At 45.2% G+C, this 21,953-nt stretch overlaps 1 protein-coding gene and 2 non-coding genes across 3 annotated transcripts; 2 read left to right on the forward strand and 1 right to left on the reverse strand.

Moving 5' to 3' along the window:
• The first annotated feature begins 7,831 nt into the window (after positions 1 to 7,831).
• On the forward strand, positions 7,832 to 7,920 carry trnap-cgg (transfer RNA proline (anticodon CGG)). Its single transcript is given in 2 exon segments — positions 7,832 to 7,867; positions 7,885 to 7,920. It is a non-coding gene; the product is annotated as a tRNA-Pro (tRNA).
• A 2,103-nt stretch (positions 7,921 to 10,023) lies between these two features.
• Positions 10,024 to 10,105, forward strand: trnas-gcu (transfer RNA serine (anticodon GCU)). The gene has a single exon. It is a non-coding gene; the product is annotated as a tRNA-Ser (tRNA).
• A 6,713-nt stretch (positions 10,106 to 16,818) lies between these two features.
• Positions 16,819 to 17,994, reverse strand: LOC127579813 (interferon-inducible GTPase 5-like). Its single transcript, XM_052032763.1, has one exon. The coding sequence runs from the start codon at positions 17,992 to 17,994 to the stop codon at positions 16,819 to 16,821; it is 1,176 nt and encodes a 391-aa protein (XP_051888723.1).
• Positions 17,995 to 21,953: the final 3,959 nt, after the last annotated feature.

Raw genomic sequence — 21,953 nt, forward strand, 5'->3', positions numbered from 1 at the left:
TACGGATCCGAGATCCGTCGACAGAACAGAAAATGCGGGCAAGGAAGTTTGTGCAATGAGTGTGTGGGTGTGGGGTGTCTCTGACAGGGTAAAACCAGGGTGACCATTTGGGAAAAAAACAAAATGCTGGAGGAACTCAGCGGGCCAAACACCATCTGTGGTGGTCAAAGGATAGATGTCGTTTCGGGTAGAGACGCTACATATGAAATTTGACATCAGGGATCGGCTGTAATCAAGGTTATGTCGTCAATGAGTGGCTGTGAGCAGTTAGAGGTTTAGATCATTGACAAAAGATCCCAGACAAAAGAAAGAAGAGTAGGAAGTGCAGAGCAGCAAGGCAAGTCTATGAGGTGAGGCTGGGCATGTGCTACAGTCCCAGAGGGTAAACAAAAAAGGTAATGTCACAGATGGATGACCGATACAGACGAAGAATTCAAACCAACAATTCCTGTTTGAGTGAATTGTAAGGCTGGCAGAATTAGGGACCACCAGTTGATGAGGTGTATTGAGAATGCTCAGGTAAATGAATGAGTATATCTCAGCTGTAGGGAGCTGTGATGCATCGAATCCCTTGAGCGGTGTAAGAAATGTAGAGAGAGAAGTCAGGAGGGCAAAGAGGCGACATGCCGTAACTTTTGTGGATCAGGTCAAGTTGAAACCTAAGGTATTACATGTATATTAACAGCAAAGGGTCACAAGGGAGTGACCAAGTCCATTTAATGATCATTGATGCCATCTGTACATGGAGCCACAAGGGAGATGGGCGAGGTCTTAAATGAATATCCCTCGTCTGTATTTATCGTGGAGAAGATCACGGAAGCTCGATAATTCAGGTAAGAGAATACTGCAATCATAGCCACTGTTCCCGGAGAAGGTTCTGAGAGTCTTAAAGCGCATAATGAAGTGTAGATCCCCGGGACCTGACCAGGTGTAACCTAGGATATTGTGGAAAGGCAGAGAGTATATTGAGGTGGGCCTGTTAAGGAGTTTTATATTATTGTTGGACCTGTATAAGCTGCCGGAAGACGGGAGGGTGGCTGATGTATTTTTACAGAATAAGGGCTGCAAAGACAAGCCAGTGACTGTAGGCCGGTGACGATGGGCAGGTTACTTGAAGGTATTCAGAGTGATAGGATCCACCTGCATTTAGAAAGGGAAGGACTCAATAACGATAGTTAGCTTTGCTTTCTGCGCAGGCAAGTGTGACTCAGGGATTTGATTCCGTATTTGAAGAGGTGACCTGGGGAATTGACGAGAGCAGGGCGGCAGACGTTGTCTTCGTGCTCTTTAGCAAGTCCTTGGACAAAGGATCTCGTAGTTCTCTGGTCAGGAAGGTTGGGTCACATGGGACCCAGGGTGAGATAGTCTATTGGATGGTCATTTGGCTTGCAGGTGGGAGACAGTTTGTGGCAGTGCAGTGCTGTTCTTTTTACCTTGGAGACCTGTGACCATTGGAATTCTGCATGGATCTCTGCGGTGTCCCTTATATATACACATGGGCTGAAAATGTCGGTGGCATATTCATTATATTTAAGGGTGACATCAATATTTGTGGTCGAATGAAGAAGTTTATATGAGATCACAACAGAACCTTGATCAGCTGGGAATGTGGGCCAATGAATGGCAGATGGAATTTCACTCAGACAAGTGCAGAGTGTCGCATTTTCAGATGTTAAATCCAGGGTATGAACTGCACAGTAAATGAGAGGGCCCTGTGCAGTGTTGTAGAGCAGAGAGACCTCGGGGTATTATGTAATGTGTGCATAGATCCCGGAATCTGGCGACACAGGTAGACAGGCTGGCGTTACGATGTTTGGCAAGCTTGCTTTCATCAGTCAGGACACTGAGTTCAAGAGGTAGGACGTCTCTAAAAGCTGAAGAAGATGTACGTGAGACCGCACGTGGAGAATCTTGCGCATATCTGGTCGCCGAGCTACAGGGAAGATGTCGTTAACATGCAAAGTGTGCAGAAAATATTCACAAGGGTGTTGCCGTGACTGGACAGCTTCACATATAAGGACAGACTGGACTGGCTGGGACATTTCCCGCTGGAGCAACGGAGGCCGAATGCCGACCTTATTGACGTTTATAACATCATGAGGGGAATAAATCAGATGGATTCTCACTGTTTTTTTTTCCTGCGTGGAATCGTTTGAAAACGTTAAAGAAGGGGCTTTACAGTTGTGTTAGGAACCTGAGAAAATTATTCTCTGAAATGAAATATTACCAAGTTATAAATTTAAGGAAACTGCAGATATCCCACGAAGGTGTTGTCTTGTAAAATCTCCTATTCCTTCAGACTCCACCTCACGGAAAATGTCCAAACCTTCAATTAAAAATTAATTTGTTAATTCTAATTCATTTTAATCCATCAATTAGAATGCGAAGTAAAATTCTCGGAACCTCGTGCTGTTAATTAGAAAGGAAATCGCAGAATGGGGAACGGATTTAAGTGTCTTGATTTGTGTCCCTGCGCTGTTACATTGTCTGTCGATGGGCATTGGCATCAGCTGTCTCTATGGCACAATCGGCCAGTGCGTTTGGCTGTTAATCGAAAGGTTGGTGATTCAAGCCAACCCAGAGGCGGTGAGATCAGGTTTTCTTCCGGACATTCAACACTTCTCTGTGCGCAGAAACAGCAAATCACCATTTGGTCGGAGGTGAGAACTTTAAATGGCGTCGACCGTGGTGATTGATGAAACAGTGCACGAATTTTGAAACGTAAATTCCATGGTTTCATACAATCAAAATATTGAAATGAAACGAAACGAAGAAACATTGCTGTTTCCTGACGCCGAAAGGAAACCAGCGAATGTGGGATTGTTCTGTTTGCTCTGATTGCTCAAATACAGCGGCTCTCCAGTGTCGATGACCACTGATAGTTCTGAAACTTTAATTTCCTCTATTTCCACATGTCATATTTCCATTTTCACTTGTATTTCAGCATAAATCCACAATTGATCAGGAGCATATCCTCTAAAATTTATTTTCAAAACTTTCAACACAGGCAAAAAAGCTTTGTAATGGGAATTGGTCAAGAATTGTGATTTCAGTCATTGTTGTACTGATGATGCTGGTTCATTGTTCAATGTGTCCTCACCGTTTTCCGAAATATTCTCCCAGCGACTGCGATGCTGACAAAACAAAATGCGATGCAGGGATATCATTCATCCTGATTGGGTGAGAGCCAGACAGTCACAGAGTCACAGAGAACGGAGCACGGAAACAGGCCTTTTGGCCAACTTAGTTCGCAAAAACATTTATCACCCATCCACATCAATCTTAATTTACTTTTACCACATTCCTGTCAATTAGCCCCAGGTTCCTTCGCTCACCTGCACACTGGGACATTTTACGGTGGCCAATTAAGCTGTAAAACCACACGTCTTGGGACATTGGAGGAAACCGGTGATCCTGCAGGCATCCCAAAGAGTCACAGTCCGAACTGTATACTATATCCGGGTAGTACGAGGTCACGACTGAACCCGGACCTTATGACTGGGCTGAGTGGCGTAATAAACGACGCGCTGGACTTCTGAAGTGTATTTTACCGAAACTCAGCCGCCTTACCTGTCAGGAAAAGCTGTCTTGCAACTGAATGGCGAGGCGATTTACAGGACGGCTCAGGGGATATTTTTTCTACCCTGGGCTTGAGAAACATTTCCTCGACCACTGTGTCCACAATCCAATAGTTTTCAGTTATTTTCTCTCCCTGTGAACACAGTTTTATTACATTTTTCTTCTACGAGCTTTTCCTTTGTGCTTTCCTCTTTTCTGATCGAACTTTAGGCAACCATATCCAAGTCAATTCGTTTGCTGCTACCTCCGAGGTCTTTCCATTTCAATCACTCCACAATGGTCTGCTCTGTCCATCAATTATGGCCGAATGTCAGTTGCCGTCGGACGTTTAATGAGATTTTTCGTCTATTTCCGTCTGTGAACTGATGACTGTTGCACCAGGATTCGTGTTTCAGGGAAAGAATTGAGAATCTTCACCCATTCAGAGATGTTAACCCGGGTTTCATCAGGTAAAGTGAAAACATTGTAACTCAGAGACAGGGGACCAGAAGCAGTAACACATTGTGGGTTCTCTTCTGATTTTAGTTTAATCCTTGCGGAATTTGAAAGGATACCCGATTTCTGCCGTCGGCGTGCAGGAGGCGGCAGTGTGCTCACGGTGACGTCACGCTGACAACTGCTCACGTCCTCTTCCCCGAAATTCTACTGCTTTGGGAGAAGAGTTTCATCACAACAGCCTCTAGGGGATGTGAAATGTACCCAGTTAACTCTGACCCGACGGTAAAATGCTTCATCAGAAATTCGTGCTGCCCAATCGTTTGCAAAATGTCATTGAGGAATCCGGTGCTGCAATTGGATGGGAAGTGGAGGACTAGATTTGCCACTTCTTCAGTGAAAAAACGAGAGGAGACGAGAGTTTACCTTTGACAATTTGCGATTTTCTCGTCAGTAACATTATCTGTATGCACGCCAGTGAGTGACTGTGGCTCTGTGGCGCAATGGATAGCTTGTTGGAATTCTACTGCTGAGTTATCATGTAATTCAAAGGTTGTGGGTCCGAGTCCCACCAGAGTCGGTATCTTTTCCGCACTTGTTATAATGATAAAAAAGATCAGGATTCGACTGGGTGATGACGTAATCGGATGGTGTGTCGCATCTTGAAATCCAGGACATTGTTTGAAATAATCCAGTCGTTCCCTCAACACGGACTGAGAATACAGGTGAGAGCGGAAGGTAGGGAGTGGTGAAGGGGAAAGGGCAGATGTAATCGTTTGAGCAGCTGGGAATGAAAGCCGGGAGATTCAAACGACGGGATGATGAATTTAGCAGACAATCCGATCACCCGTGACCTTCTTGGGTGACTGATCTGTGTGTCCTTATTCCTGTTGATAAGTCTGCTGTAGTTCAGAAAGTAACTTCAGTGTTCATCAGCGAAATCTGTCTCCTCATAATATCCAAGTGCCGAGATCACCTGGTACCTAAACCCCACAGAAACTCGACGAAGTTTAGTTACTTCGTGACATTAACAACCCTGATTCCGAAACCACTCGGCAGAAGAGTGTTGACGGAGCAGTTCGTGGTGAGTTGCACCTTTTGCTGTTTACTGAGGAGGCAACAGCGAATAGTCATGTAGTCTTCATAAAATGTGTTTCTGCCAATATTGGACGTTTCCTCACAAATATGTTGGCGCAGATTGGAACCATTATGAATATCCCAGAGACGGTTGAGCAGCGATTTTCTGTAATCGTGGCCAATGTCAATGATTTCCTTGGCAATCTTCGGCTGAGGAATCTGGGATTTCTTCATCTGGAATCAACTCTTTGCATCCGCAGGATATGTGTAAGGTGAACCCTGCAGACCCATGTCGTAAATGAGAATATTCATGAAAATTAGTGTCCCTGCACTGACGTCTGGGAAACCCCATGGTCTGCCACCCTGCATGACGTGACAACGTTTACCACTGCTCTCTTCGATCTGTTTTAAAGAACTAATTGGATGGGTTGGAAAAAGGGAAAACCTATCAAGCCTCAATCAAAGGACCTGGGAGATCGAGTTTCAAAGCACACACGGAGGGCACGAATCTACCAAGATTAACATGCTCAGCCGTTTAAGCTCAATTGTGCAATGAATAAAAATGAAATTTTGGTTGTGTGGCCGAGAGGTCTAAGGCGCTGGCCTAAGGCTCCAGTCTCCACAGAAGCGTGGGTTCGTATCCCACCACTGCCATTGGGTGTAATCCTTCGCTTCCATGATCGTTTTCTGTTGCACTATTAAAAATACATTGGAAAATGTTTTGCTGAACAATATCTAACAATCACAGATCAGAGTGGCGTTGATCTTGCATTGGTGCTATGGTCAACGGTATCACTGCAGAGGTGCAGAACAGTCCTGAGTTAGCGGGGAGGTTGAGGACGTGCACTGATCGTGGCCCACATTTATACGAAGCAAATGGGTATAAAGGTATTTAATATCCGTGTGTATTCGAACTCATATCTGTAACGCAGCCTGTCTGTTATCTTGAAATAAGCAGCAAGATATCCAGCGTTCGAGAAGAAAATACCTATTCAACATGGTGTGAACCAGTTTGTCAACCGGACCAGGACAAGGTCACAAAGCAGGACATACCCGCGTTATGCAAACGATTAACACCTTAAACAAAAACACACAGTGGAACGCAAGAAAACGGAAAACAAAGTAATCGGAAATATTATATATTTGGACAGATCGCCCATGTTTCTCGTTCCCCAGACAATGCAAGACCGGTAGCGTTTCTGGGAAGTTTTATTTGTTCTGTACCTTTTGGCAGCATTCTTTTATGATTGAAGGTGCCTGATTGGCTGTGTTTGCATGGAACCCGCCTTCATCACAAGGCAATTCATCTCATAAATGAAAGGTTCCGCTGGGACTTGAAACCAGGATCTCTTGTTTACGAGATAGGTGTTTTGATCAGTTAAGCCACGGAGCCAACGCGCCGTCCAACAGCTGTAGCAATAAGATGCAACTTACATTACCTGCTCTTGTTCATCTGCTGACCAGGAACTTGCTTCAGATTCCGCTCATTTCTTCAGATTCAGGATTGACCCACTTCCGACCATTGTATCACCCTATTCAGGTATGGATTCTCCGCATTGCCAATTCTGCCTGATTTACTGAACACTACCTTGCTTCCACTCGCACCTCTCTGAATCCCTCTCCAGCCACTTCACCACCAAACTCAGCTCTTTATGTGTGATCTCACCACAACTTCAGAATAAGTTATATGTAAAATCATATGAAAAAAACCTCGTGATTTACCGGTGTTTATCAACCGCCTTAAATGGGAAGGACTTTGAAACCAGTTGTTCATTTTTCAGTTGAACGAGACAAGAGCAAGGGGTACCGGACGCAACCATCATGAATTCGGGAACACATTTCTCCGCGAATGGTGTTGGAAAAGACCCAGTATTCTGAATTATGGCTCTCAAGCAGGACTGGATATTAATCCTTCTGTCTCTGCACCGTTACGAGGACGGGAGTGGTGAATCCTTGCGTCCTTTAATACAACCCTATACGTACAAGGCTTGGAAACCGAAATGTCTGCCTCGTCTGGCGTTTTCAATTAAGTGAAATAGTGTGACGTTCCCTACGACCAACGACCCGCTCTACTTGCTGAATGTGACAAGTACAAGCTGTCCCCGCCACTCACATCCCATTGGCAATTTTTCGTGGAATAGGATTTCAATTGTCCCTAACTTCCTTTTTGTTGGACAATATTACCAAGTTGTGTGTGAATTATTCCAAATTAACTGACCAGTCTCTCCTTATAAAGAGAAAACATTTCAGTGCGCGAATTTTTTTTTTTGCCAGAATCTGTTTCTTCGAAACTGTCTGGTCATCCTCAAATTACACAGAGAGCAACAGCAATGAACTGATTCAGGTTCTTGTTTTTTCCTCTGTGCGAGAAGCGAGAAACGGTAATGAGAAGATACTTAATAACGTTAGAACTTGCATGTTTCGATGTTCTTGCAATCTGTAACAGGGTTATGCAATAGTAATAATTCTGTTTCAAAGTTTGATCTTCTCGTATTTTCTTCTCTGTTCCATCTCCTCCTCTTCCATCTTCTCTGAAGTGACTTGTTTCTATAATGAAAGGAATTCTTAATTCGTGAATTTTCCTGGTCATGGAGAGTTTAGAATATTCCTCATTCTTCTGTTCATCCCTTCATGTTCATCTCCGTCGGATTGCTGCATTCAGCAATAGAAATGACAGCGGGCTTCCAACAACTAAATGTGAACTGTTTTATTGTTCCATTGTGATCAACATACGGATGTAGGCTCGTTGGTCTAGTGGGATGAGTCTCGCTTCGGGTACTGACGTATATAACTTGCGAGAGGTCCCGGGTTCAAATCCCGGATGAGCCCATTTATTCTCCAGCTGATGGACATTTTGAACGCGGAGGAAACATTCCAAAATCTGCATCTTCCCACGCCAGCGTTCAGTGAAAGCCCTTCGTGTAAACGCCAAAGCGTTCAGCACTTTCTGTAGTGCAGCGGTTGACACGTTCACCTCACACGCGAAAAGTACCCAGTTCGACCTCGGCTAGGAACACCATTTTGACTGCTGCTCCAGGCCGTGAGGAGAGTGCGTTTTCCTGCCGTTACCATTCACCTTGACCAGCTGCCCAAAGATATTGCTACAAATAAACATGCAATGCGTTCATAGTTTGAACATCTGATCGACCCTTCATTCCTAGCGGCGGCCGGACGAGGGACAGGACCAGTTCAGTATCGAGAACCCAGCATGAAACACAATCGCCTTCATCATGATCTCGCTGTCTCTGAGATTCCCCCCACAGCTATTTCCAACTCTTTTACTCCTCGTCTCCATCTCCGTTCCTCTCACACAGACCCCTCAGTAGACGCCATGGTTGTTAATTTCTCTCTGTTACTGTTTCCCTTTCGTCTGTGAGATTTACACCTCTCTCCTTCCGTCTATCACACACAGGAAGGAACGTTCGAGACCACAGTCGGTCTGTGAAATGTGTGGTGTAGTTCGAAATCCACGCATTGATTCAGCCGGAGCCACTTTATTTAGTGACAGGATAATCTCCGGGTGTTGTGATCAGCGGGAATGGTCCGACAGAATCAAACCTTTATTGTGGCAGAGACCGTGTTTTTTTTCAAATATTTCAGCCGCCAGTCTCGTGTCGCAGAAGCACACAACCATCTGGCAGTGTAGGTTTCGCATTGAGATGTTCAGAAGTGCTGCTGCAGTCCACAGGAAGTGTCCGACAGTGCTTCTGTTGTGCAGTGGTTATCACGTTCGCTTACCACGGGAGAGGCCACTCGTTTGAAAACAGGCGGAGACGTTCTGAAGGAATGTTCTGGAAAACGTTAACAACCTGTTATACTCCACGCATGCTGCCTGGCCTATTGAATTCCTCCAGAATTATTTAGATTTTTTCATAGAAATTCCAGCATCTGCAGTCCTTTGTTTCTCCGGTAACATTGTGAAATCTCTGTTTTCTTGAAATCAAGAGGTGTGAAAAGGACACAATCAGACATTTATTCAATTAAATGCAGCTGCTGCTCTGTCGACAAACTGAAGAAAGGGTGTCACACTGCTCGGCAACAGGTCTTTCGGCTCTCTCTACCGTGTGGACCAAGGTGTCGGTCACCTTAGGTCCATTTGCCTGTGTTTGGCTCAAATCCTAAACTTCCCCATTCTTGAACTTTAATCGAAGTCGAACTACGCAATTCGTTTCCCAAAGGGAAAAAATAAACAGTGAGGTTCATTATATCCTGCAACAGTTTGGACTTTCCAAATACATAACACTGGTTATATTTTACGAAGGCTAAATGCTTCACTTTCTGCCCGCCATATCACTGCACGCATCCTGCAGCTTTACCGTATCCGACATTGTCCGGAACTTGGGAACGTCGTTGTCTTTGCTCTGCCGAGAATGGGAAGTGTAACCTCATGCACTTCAGAGTAACGCAGAAAGGGAGATACTATAAAGTGCACGGCACAGTTCTTGGACCGAAGGTTTCAAGAACTTAAACATTCAGTTCCAACCTGGTACCTGATTCTCATCTGGATTGAAGGCTTCATTCTCCAGGAGAAAGAAGGTTGAAGCTGAATCTGACAGCAAACTTAGCAAAGAAAGATATGCCGGAACCATTGGCAGCTTGCCTGGGGAGTGTTGGGAAACTGCATTAAATCGCATGGCAATGGACAGGTCGCTGTATTTATTTCAAAATATAATATATGAATCGCAAAGTGCAGAAGCACAATGGAAAAGCAATTAAGCCAGGACTGATTGGGGATATTATAGATTGCACCAAATCGATAATATCAATAATCTGGAAAAATCGCTAAACCTTTGGGATTCGGAACGGATTAAAATTCTGGTAAAGGTGACCAAGAAATGTAAATTGTAATAGAATATAGAACGTGAAAATTAATGTGTGGGACATAGGAGGAGATTGTATGTGTGGCAAAACACTGGCGCATTATTCAGAACAAGCGAGGTGGCCGAGAGGTTAAGGCGATGGACTGCTAATTCATTGTGCTTTGCACGTATGGGTTCGAATCCCATCCTCGTCGTGAGCTGTTGGTTTGGGTAACGAGGTTTCGGCGCCTTCAGTTAAACACTGCCCAGATTCCAAACTTTCTCACCCTCACATAAACCGTTCTGGTTTGTGAATCATGAAAGAAAAAGTTCGCAATAAGATTTTCTCACGATATTTGGTGGAATGAGAATGGAATGAAAAGTCGAGATAAAATGGGGTGACGAGCGGTTTCGCCCGTCCCCCTGACTTATTCCAGCTGTTCGCAGAAGTGAACACCGAACGGATGTGGACATTCGAAACTTCTGAAGAGGGAACAGAGTGCACATTTTGGGAAGTGGTTGCAGTTGAAACCTTCCTGCTGAGGGAACCTGAGTAGCGATTAAGCACAGAGCCGGGCAGATCAATGTACGAGGCCACCGATTTTGGACAGAAGACAAATCGATTGGGGAATGGTCCAGGTCATGATATTCAAGGGACTGCGGAAGGGCGGGTCAGTGTTCGGACTGAAGAACAACGGCGGTGTGATGAAATGGTCCGCACGACTTCATGACTGCTGTGTGCGATACAGGTGAAACTGCCGATTGTCCTGTATCTTTTCATAAACTTCCGACAACCAGCATTGAGCTTTGTTTTCCCTTTTGGACTGTTCTGTTTTCTCAAGTTACAATTCTGGTGATATGGTTGTACCTTCAAGGAGAGACATTTTACATTCATTATGGGAGTGGTGGATGGTAACCTGTCACTAATAATGAAACGGACGCAAAATAAGGAAACATTGCAAATGATAGTCCTGGTGGTCCAGGTGAGGAAAGTAAAAACTCCACGGGATTTTAATAAGGCCGTGGAGGCAAGAGGGTAACTGAGCAATGACGGGGCTCATTTGGACGGAAGCAGAAATCTGTGCGTTCAGCCTGGAGCTGCAGGGGAGGTAATAAATGGCATTTTTTCGGTGCAGTGAAGATCAAGAGGAACATTATATTTGTAGAATGAGTGGAGGGACAGTACAATTCTCGAACACACACGGACTGGAAAGGCGGAAGGATTAGACAGCAGGTGGGTTACAGTGGATACACCTCCACAGTCTGAGTCAGGCAGACTCTCGATCTTAGTGCAGGTATCACTATTATTGCTCCGCAATTACTGCTCCGCATAAACGCATGGAAAGTTAGGCAAACTTGCAAATCTTGCACTGAAACCTGCCGATATCTATCAAAAAATCAATAGCCTCAGTTCTGTCCCCAGATGTCTTGCGATCGCCCATCCTCCAGTATCACAACCAGCCCTCACACAATCGCCCTGCCCTTCAACACGTTCATTATCCATGCAGCACTGGACCATTTCATTCCGCTGCACTCAAACCTGTGTGGACACTTCCTGCTGTATTAACAACCTAACATGTAATGCTCTGATTTACCAGAGTTTCATAACATTCTTCTCTTTCACAACAAAATGTTTCATTAAGTCTTGAGCTGTTGATTCATCGCTTTCGACTATCCGCGAATCAATCAGAAACTGCGTGAGGAGTAGATCTGAGCTTTCATTTTTCTTCAGGTTGTTGTTTCGACCAAGAAGATGATGATTACATCTGTGAATATTAACAGTAGAACGCCCCCCAAAGTGAATAACATTGACATCGGTACAGCAGTGTATCACTCTGGCCGAGGAGCTCAAGGAGGACGGCGAAAGACTTATCGATGATACTGTTCACTGGGACTCCAATATTGAAATAATTGAGAGAGAATATTTATGCAGTGGGGTGAGAGCAAATCGTTGGAGTTAATTCATGGAGCCTTTCCCACGATAATGTACGAAATGTTTCATGTCACATGTAGACAAACAAAACATTTTTCCGATATCTTCATCTCTTTCAACACACAAAACGCTGGAGTAACTCAGCTGGAGAGCTGGTGAGGTAGCATCTTTGGAGGGAAATGTCTGGAGCAGCACACAAAATGCTGGACGAACATTTCCATCCATAGATGCTGCATGACTTTCTCAGTTGCTTAAGCTTTTTGTGTGCTGTTCCAGATTCCAGCATCTGCAGTCTCTTGTATATCCATCGTAATCTCATGTCACAACTCCCAACCTGGAGCGCTGTGGACGACATCACTCTGCACTTAGTATCGACGAGAAACTGCTGTACCACGAATCAACCTTCATGGTGCGGATCCTGAATCCCAGGGATCTCTGGATGAAAAGGCGGGACAGTCAATTCCAGCGTTTAACTGTTCTCATTTATTGTAATTTTCAAACGATATTTCAGCTCCGGTGAAAGTTTAACTGCATACATTTAAAGACAATGATTCTAAGTTGCTGACACCTTGCCGGAACATCTGTCTGCGGCACTTTTCAACTCAACCGCATCCAAACAGCTGTCGAGGAAAGATGAAGGTAAACTACTTTCCCTCAGTTACTGTCAGCTAATCAGAGGAACAATAACAGGCTAATTATGGATCGTCAAAACCATCCCACCTCATACAGTGTGTTCTTTTTCATTGTGTTGAGAACCTGGACTCTGAGGGCCCCCAGAGAGGGCGACGTCACGTTTGTTTCAGGTAGTCTGCTTCATTCACAATTAGTTGCAACACAGAAACAGCTCGTCCCAGACATCGCCCCAAGCCAGAGTGTAGCCGTTGTATATGTCAGTGGAAAGGGGTGAGACAGGGAAAGCGAACTCCCTGAATTCCAGTGGAAATCAAAGCTCCACCTCTTCTTCGAGTTCTCTCAGTTCCGCAGCGGAATAATTCGACGTCTCAAAACACTTCACAGTAGCTAATTGTCCGTGTGTTTGGAAATCCGTCCCTCCTTCTTCTCACTTTCTTACAGAACGCCGGCCCCATCATTAGTCTGAATTATTTCTTCAGAATCCTTGAGCATGAAAGAACCTTTTGGCCGAATGGAGGAGACGTCGAACTTCGGTGTTTGATGTGACGTCCTCAGAACATTTCAGTTTCGAGTGTGCCACGGTCGTTTTATCGACATTAATGTTTTGTTCCCATTCTGTCGCTCACTCTCTCCACCACATCTGTTGAATCTGTTCCAAACACACACATTCGAACCGTGTCCGTTTCGACCACAAATTCCTGCGCCACGTGTACTCCGATCACCCATTCTCATATACAATATTACTTCATCTCACCCCGGCATCGCACGCAACCTTTTATTGTATGTGCCTTGCTTGCAATGTATTTCCACAAGAACCTGCACAACTGTCTAAACACAAGAGATTCTGCAGATGCAAAATCTGGATCGACACTCACAAACTGCTCGAGGAACTCAGCAGGTCAAATCAACAGTCAACGTTATGGGTCGAGACCCTTCAACAGGACTCCGAGGAAAGAAGGCAGGAGCCAGAATAAAAGGTATGGGGAGGGGTAGAAGCACAAGCTGGCTGGTGAGAGGTGAGTCCAAGTGAGAGGGGGAAGGTAGGTGGCTGCGGAAGTGGGGAGAAGTAAGAAGCTGGAGGTGAAAGGTGGAAGATGCAAAGGGCTGAAGGAGGAAGAATCAGGTCGGAGAGGGCAGTGGACCATGGAATAAAGGGAAGGAGGTGGGGAACAAATGGGTTAGTCATGAGCGTGGGGGAGGGGAAGATAAGGGGTGAGGGGCCACATGAATGAGGGAAACAAAGGGGGGACGTGGAACCCCTCAGAATTAGTTTACAAAAATGTGCACATTTCCACTCAGTAGTTGTTGTGTGACAAGGAGAAGGGTTGAGTCAAAACAGGTCGTTCTGTTAACCCGCACTGCTTGACAGTGCGTACCCCTGTTATTTTCAACCGTTTGGAATTTCTATGACACACCCGAGGTCTTGTCAATCCGATTGTCCGAAGAAACCCGGCAGCGTTACTTCTCTGCACAAAGTTCCCTTCAGGGGACGTCGTATCCTCACCGTCTCCAGCAGCAGTCCATTGGCACAGACGGGCGTGTGGGCAGCTGCTCAGGTGACAGCGCCGGCAGCAGCCGGCAGCATCTTCCGACACCAGAACAAAATTGAGGAATAGAACCAAAGCCGGCTGCAATGACAATGACATACGTACCTCCTGGTTCATGACACAAAGCTTCTGTGGCCAGTTACTCTCCCGCAACTCCTCGGGTTGAAACAGCCAGAAGGTCCTTGCTCCCAGCGGGCAGCAGCGGAGTGAGAGTTAGAGGAGCAGGATCCAGCCTTCCGTCTCCTGAATAACGGCTGGTTAAAACGTTGGAGGTCCCCGGTTTCAGGGTCTTTGATTCAGGCGCATTTTGTTTCGGGACATTGTTCCAACTCACAGAAAAATGTTGTGCCGGTGTGGGTTTTGTGGAGCCGTTGCTGGGAAGCCGGCCTATGTCGGTGGAGCGTGTGGCACCTTCAGCAGGTCGAATTGCAGTGGAGGTCCCGCCAGGTGTGAAACTTTGTTCAGATTAGAAGGAAGTTACGATTTGAGATTAAAAAATCGCCGTCATGTCGTCGAAACTGAAAGTACTTTTGTGAACCCAGGCATCAGCCCACTGATAAATCTTCCATATAGATTGTGCCCTGAGGTCGCGATAGTCAAAGAAGATATCAAAAATCCCGAACACCGTCATTGAACCTGGGACCTCTCGCAACTCTCCCAACCAAGCTATTTCAGCTCCTACTGTAGGCACTGTCCGCACTAATAAGGAGGCTAATGGGGGAACGGCAACATACAAAGAGGAAAGCGAGGCACTGAGGGAGAATGTATGGCTGCGAGAAATATTTGGAAAATTCATCCAATTTAAAGAATCTTCCATTTTGATGATTCGCCGGTTCTGGGTGGACACCAAATAGTTCAACATTCAGGGGTGCAAATAGTCGGTCAGGCGAAGCGGGGAGTCAATCTTCCAATCCAGTGAACTTCATTCGGAGTTTACATTGGAGAAACCAGACGCAGAGTGATTGTTCGCTTTGCAGAGCTCCTGCTTTCAGTCCGCAGAGATAACTCTGAACTTCCAGTTGCCGCAACACTAATTCATCATCCAACTCCCACACTGATCAATCTGTCTGTGACCTCCTGGACTGCTGTAACGAAGTCCAGTGAACGTTTACAGAACAACACATCTGCTTCCATCTGGTCACGTGTTGTATATTAAGTCTGCAGTCGGAGTGTCGGGCAATCATGGCCATCAGCAATCCTTCACAGATAAAGTCATTCATCAATTTAATTAAACGTCACTATGGCCACCGCGAGAGGCACACAATTCGTGGCTGTGACCTATTTACTAAGAACTCCCGAGAAGAGGTGTTACATGGAAAGTTAGCACTTGGATCAGCCGGAGATTTGTGCTGTCTGCAGGTTTTCCGTTTCCGTCTTTGTAGATAGAGGACCAATCACCGTGGATGTCGTGGATATTGTTAATTTCAATACATTATGTTTCCTGGAATACTAATATTCAAAGTATTCCAAGACACACAAGACTAACGGAAAAAAATAACGTATGCAAGAGGGCAAGTGAGGATAACATGGAAGGTTCCACCTCGCTAACCCCAATGTTTCGATAGCGACAATATTGAGATCCTTAATATTTACCTGACCTCAGGATAATGTGAAAGACTTGAACAGAATTGAACTAAAATAAAGATACTCGAATGTTTGCATAGACAACGGCCCTGGCTTGCAAATCAAACTGTTGAAGAAAGCCCTTCCTCCCTGAACGACAGGCAATAACTGCGAGGAACAGCGGGAGGTTGGGAGAAGTTGTATTTCTCCTGCAGAGTGTCAGCAGGTTGCCGATGGCACCATTGCCTCAGTTCCGCTGTAATACTTCCCTGTTTGTGTTAAGCAAAGCCAGGATATCAATTGCGGGTAAAATATCGCTTTATTTAGTTCAATCACTTTCCCCATTCACCAAAATTACCTTGCAGAAGTTCGGACATTTGGCACATTGATCATGCAACTGGTTTATATTGAAACCTGGAACAAGTTATCTTCGAGTTCACCCACTTCAATCAAAAAAATATGAGCAGCAGTTATAAGTGATACACAGAAACCTAAAATCATCGTTTTATACGGCAAGTGCATTCATCAAAGGAATTAGCATTTTAATGTAAAAATACGCGCATCCATTATATTCCCTTCACATTGCCTGTGTTATTGATGTTTGTCAACTACACCCTTCCTTCTCTGCTCTGTTGTTATTTTCTTCCATTTATTATTCTGCAAATGTTTTGTGAAGTAGCTATGTGTGTTTGTGTGTGTTTGTGTGTGTCTGTTCGTGTGTGTCGTTTTGTGTGCCTCTGTGTGTGTATGTGTGTGTATGTATGCATATATTTGTGTGTTTCTGTGTGTGTCTGTGTTTCTGTGTGTGTGTCTATGTGTGCGCATTGTGTGTCTGTGTGTTTATTGCCTCTGTGTGTGTGTTTGTGTGTCTGTGTGTGCGCATGTGTGTGTGTGTGCGTGTGTGTGTGCGTGTTTGTGTGTTTGTGTCTGTTTTTGTCTTTGTCTATGTCTGTTTTTGTGTCTGTGTCTGTGCGTCTGTGTGCGCATGTCTGTGTGTGTCTGTGCGTCTGTGTGCGCACGTCTGTGTGTGTGTCTGTGTGTCCATGGACGTGCGTCCGTTCGTTGTGTTCTAAGTGTGGACGAGCATTTTAGAACATTTGAATGTGTTTGAGTGTCATTACGTGGCATCACTATTTTAGAGCTCTATGTGTAGAGCAAGAATCATTCATCCGGTGACATCCTGAAATCTGAAGGAGTTCTTGATTAAGTGTATTCCCATCATTTGTACAATATTCCGTCGGGTGTGGCTCCGCTATTCTCCCTCGTCCAGCTGTAACACCTTCTTCAATATTCTTTTGCTGTCCTCCGCCAGATCCTGCAGAACCTTCTTCAGATATGCGGTGATTGTGTTGTAGGAACGGCTGGCCGATATGCCCTGGCCGATCAGTGGCACGAATTGCAGAACGGTGCTCTCCACTATCTCCTCTCCTGCCATCTGTAGCAGCTCCTTCGCGATACTACTGAGGGTAAATTCTCGCGCAAGTATCGACTTTATTTCTGCCTTCAGCTCCTCGATCTCGTTCCCAAACATTGACGCCAGTATGTTGAGGGTTTCGTCATCTAAACCAAAGGAGGTACGGTAAGAGGAAATGTAATAGAACAGCAAGGGAATGTCACAAACAACACCAGCCCCTGGGATTGACACGGCTCTAGCTGATGCCAACGCGACAGCAATCTTCCAAATTTCAGCCAAAAAGGCGTCTGTCTTCTTCTGGATTAGTGACGACACGTGGTTCTCTACAACCTGTAAACGGACGCGCCTCTTCAAAGCAGGGAGATCCACCTTTAGCACCTGCTGTAGTTTCTCAAAGTCAAACTTATCTCGATGAAAGCTGGAGATCAGAAATATGTGCACCGATTCCAGTCCCTCCTTCTTGGATCTCTCAGTGGAAGTGTTCCGGAGATATTCCAGAGCTTTATTCTCGTCGTACTGGCTTTGTTCTTGTTGTTTCACAGTCTCCAGGAGACAGTCTATTTTATTTCGTACAAAATAGCATTTCTTCTTTGTCTCCTGAATTTCCTTGGCCAGTTGCCATGCGGTTTCTTCAAAAGGAGCGCTACTGAGGACAATGAAGCAATGGTAGCTCTCCAATGTTATACTCTTCAAGTAGGCGCCGGCTTCAAAGTTCCTGGTCTGGATCGCAGGGAGGTCCCAGAGACTGACTGCATCATCGCTGGGGAGCTGGTACCGTATCGGCTCCATTCCTCCTTCTTTTTCAGCCGCTGAAGCTCGACGTCCTTTGACGACTGACGCACCCAGAGCATTGAGGAAGGATGATTTCCCAGCACCCGACTCTCCTATCACTGCAATGTCAATTGTTGTAGTAGCCACATTATCCAGATCTGATTTCACGCGTTGAACAACCGCAACTATTCCGCCCTTTCCAAATAGAGACTGCAATTCGCTTTCGTTGGAAACGGCAGCCATTCTGGGATTTCTAACTGGAGATAGAATGGGAAGAAACATATGTTCAACTCTGAATTTGCACTCCATTGCTCGTGCCATCATCAACGGAAATATTCACAAAATATTTGGTGTCAACTTGTGCCAGTTGTCTCTGTCAATTGGGCTGTGGTAAGTGAGATGGACGTGATCTGGAAACTGTTGCCACAGTATGTGTAATGAACTTATCTGAAGGAACTCAATGCAAGACAACGTTTTCACTGTACCCAGGTGAATGTGATAATCATAAACCAATTACAATGTTGGACACAGTATCTATTATTCCATGAGACCCACCGTTCGAGTACTCAGATTCACTAACCATAATCTATTGCAACCTGATTTGACAACGTGTCAGACACCTTCTCCTTTCCCGTTCTTGGGTAGGCTGTCACAGTGTCTTCCACCCATTGTCATTCTGCACCCCATCCTTCACAACGGAACAGGCAAATACATTGAGTTGGATAGGCTGTCCTTTCTCTCAAAGCCTCCAAAAATTATACTTTACCACACACACCATTTTTCTGCCCACTGCCGCCAGGTTACAGGGCAGGTTACAAACCAAGTCCTTTAACCATTTGGGACAAATTGTCACTGTTCTTCGCACACATTGTTACAGCTCATCACCACCAAGTTGCAGCATCACGCCGCCGGATCTCCACCATCCCAAATGACCAGCACTTCTGCTATCATCCTTCGGGGAAGGGAATGCGCAGCAGTTGACAGTACAGTTTTCAGGTAAACGCTTGTATGAAAAGCGAACATTCCAGAAGAGAACCACTGGAACACTGAAGTCAGATTCACTATGGATAAAATAAACATCCTTTTGGCGGAGAATATCGTGTGATGAGAGTGGATATTTATATAAATGACTAGAGCTTTTAATAACCGCAAACATCAGAACCTACTGTTGAACTTGAACTCCAATGTCTGGAAAACAATGAGGGTGTGAGCAGTCGGCAGCGGTGAACTTAGATGTGCCCGTAAAATGAGGAGACAGCTGAGAGCTGGTCTATGTCTTTGACCACCAGCAGGAGACTGTGCCTGCCGTGCAGGTGATATGATGCACATCCTACAGTTACATGCCTCAGACTTTCTGACAACAATTAAACAATAAATCCTGAACTTCCCTCACGTAAGGAGACCATGCAACTGAAGACATCTCCGTATGGTCTCTTCATGTGAGGCAACACTTGGAGGAGTCGGCACGCTGTGAGAGATGTTGACTGTGATGACGTCCATGCCCCATAAATAAAACAATATGAACTAATTATAACCAGAGAGCATTTTCTTACCGATCTGGAGCCCGTAACTCTGGTCGTTCTGGAACTTGGTTTATTCCTTGCAGATGGAGGGATTCCGAAGAGAAGATGTCTATTGAATTATGTTCTGTTGTGTCTCCTCTCAGTCCTTCTCAAAGAATAAGCGAATGAAAATACTGCAATGATATTTAATGACCTTTGAATTTCACTTCCACATCAGCAATCTTTCGACCGTTTCTGGGGCCTTGTTTATAATCTGCAAGAGGGAACAATTGGAGGTTTTAGTTAATAATTATCTGTGTGTGCTGGCTATTATCAGTAAAAAAATGGTTTTTGCCCGACACACCTTTACGGTATTAGATTCTCCTTGGACTATGAATCACAGGTATTACATAAACAGATGTATCGGCCTCTCGTAAAGCCTGAGGGGGAAAAATGGAATTGGAATTGGTTTATTATTGCCTCCTGTACCGAGGTACAGAGAAAAACGTGTCTTTCATACCGTTCACACAGACCAATTCATTACACTGTGCACTGAGGTATTACAAGGTAAAACAATACAGAACGCAGAATAAAGTGTAACAGATGCAGAGAAACTGCAGTACACGCAGTCGGTAAGGTGCAAGGTCATAACGGGGCAGATTGTGATGTCAAGAATACATCTTATCTTACAAGGGCACCATTCATTAGTCTTAAAACAGCGGGATCAAGCTCTCCTTGAACATGGTGGTACGTACTGTCTGGATTTTGTGTCTTCTACTTTATGGGAGAGGGGAGAAGAGAGAATGTCTGGATGCTGGGATCATTGATTATGCTGGCTGCTTTACCGAGGCAGCGATAAATGTAACCAGAATCCATGGAGTGAAGGTTGGCTTCCGTGAGGTGTGTCCCTGAATTCCATTGTTTCCATGACCTTATCCAAGGTAAATACAAACGAGAATTATTCATTGAAGACCTTGTCCATCTCCTGCTGCTCTACAAATAGACGACCACATTGGTCCTTCATGGGCCATGTCCTCTCCCTGTTAACGTTTTTTCTCTCAATACACTAATAGAATATCCGAGGATACTCATTTACATTACCTGTCAAAACTATCTCGTGTCTTCTTTTTTGCCCTCCTGATTTCCCTCCTCAGTGTGTTCTCAATCCGCTAAACACGTCAGATATTTGCCTGACTTATGCCCCATTCCTTTTCCTTACTAAATCCTTACTATCCCTCGTCAAACGGGATTCCCTACTCCATTCAGCATTGCTCTTCACTCCACAGGAACACGAGAGTTGAGTTGCGCATCCCCAGCCTGCCCTGTATTTCACATCTCCCATTTTCTTTTGCCTCAGCTCTTTTGTCTCCGTTCTCACTCTCTGACTGCTTCCATTCACTAATTAACCAGAAACCCTTGATTACAGCCGATCCCCACAACCACTGTCCTGATGAACGTTCTCGAACCTAAACGTCGTCTATTCCCTTTCCTTCACGGACGCTGTTTGACCCGTTGAGTTCATCTTGCAGTTTGTTTATTTTTCATGGTCATCCCGGTTTTACCCCATCAGAGACATCCCGCCCCTCCCACCCCCTCACGACTGCATTACACGCTTTTTTGTGTTCTGTTCAGTTCAATAGACGGGTATCAGGCCCGAAATGTTGACACCGATTCTCTTCCCGCAGTAGCGGCTGAGCTTATCCAAGTTCAAGTTCTTACCGATAAGGAATCTGGAACTGAATTCGCTCTGGAAATAGGCTCGTTCTGTGCTGATCGAGTATTTCACAAAAACGTGTCGATTTCCTCAAGCGCTTCTCTTTTTGACTCTGTCTCTCTGCCCCTCTGAATGCGTGACTGAGGCGACCACGATCACATTTAAGTCGGGTTAACTTTCATTTTCACGTCAACACTATTCCCACATTTCATTGATCTGGGTGACTTGCTCGTTATCTGCAGATGTGAATGAGGGAGGTTCCAGTTAATCATCAACGGCAAGCCTGGTTATCATGAACAAATGAACAGTGTTTGACCCGTCATTGGACTGGAATGTCGTCGGACTTAGATTTACATAACTTATATGAACAATCTTAACGGCTTCTCTGCACGCATGACACAAGTACATTGCCAGCCATCCTTCCCCAGACGATAATCAAGTGCCGTGGATGTTCGGTTCGCTGTCCTGTCGTTATGAGCAGTGACTTGCGGTTTTTAACACGTCCTCACGCCCATGTGACGGGGAATGAATATTCGTTCCATGAAATAAAATTACCTGTACTCGAACAGGGATGTCAGATTTCAGGATGTACTGCTCACATCACACTTTATGGGACATAGTGTCAAGCTACATTATGTGGAACTTCCATTTGCTTACTCTGTCGGAGCACAACAGTGCGATGGACTGACTTGCCCTCTGGGAAGCAGTGTCACTGGCTCCACATGCTCAGCTCTTTCAACCTCAGTGATCAGGCGTCAATATGTTTCAGAAACACGGCCCTTTTTTTCTCTCGAGGACTGGCTGTCACAGTCTCTCCGATACACTGTTCCTTTCACTCTGGGAACGTGTGTTCTCTTCCATTAAGTGCACTGCCAATCCCCATAATGTCTCCCATACACCTGCTCAAAGCCCATTGCCCGATCTCACGGACCCGCCAATCGCTTTCCAAGCACATTCCATTTCCCCTCGGGAGCAGCACTTTGTTA

The sequence above is a fragment of the Pristis pectinata genome, chromosome 18 (genome assembly GCF_009764475.1).
Source record: "Pristis pectinata isolate sPriPec2 chromosome 18, sPriPec2.1.pri, whole genome shotgun sequence".
Lineage (NCBI taxonomy): Eukaryota > Metazoa > Chordata > Chondrichthyes > Rhinopristiformes > Pristidae > Pristis > Pristis pectinata.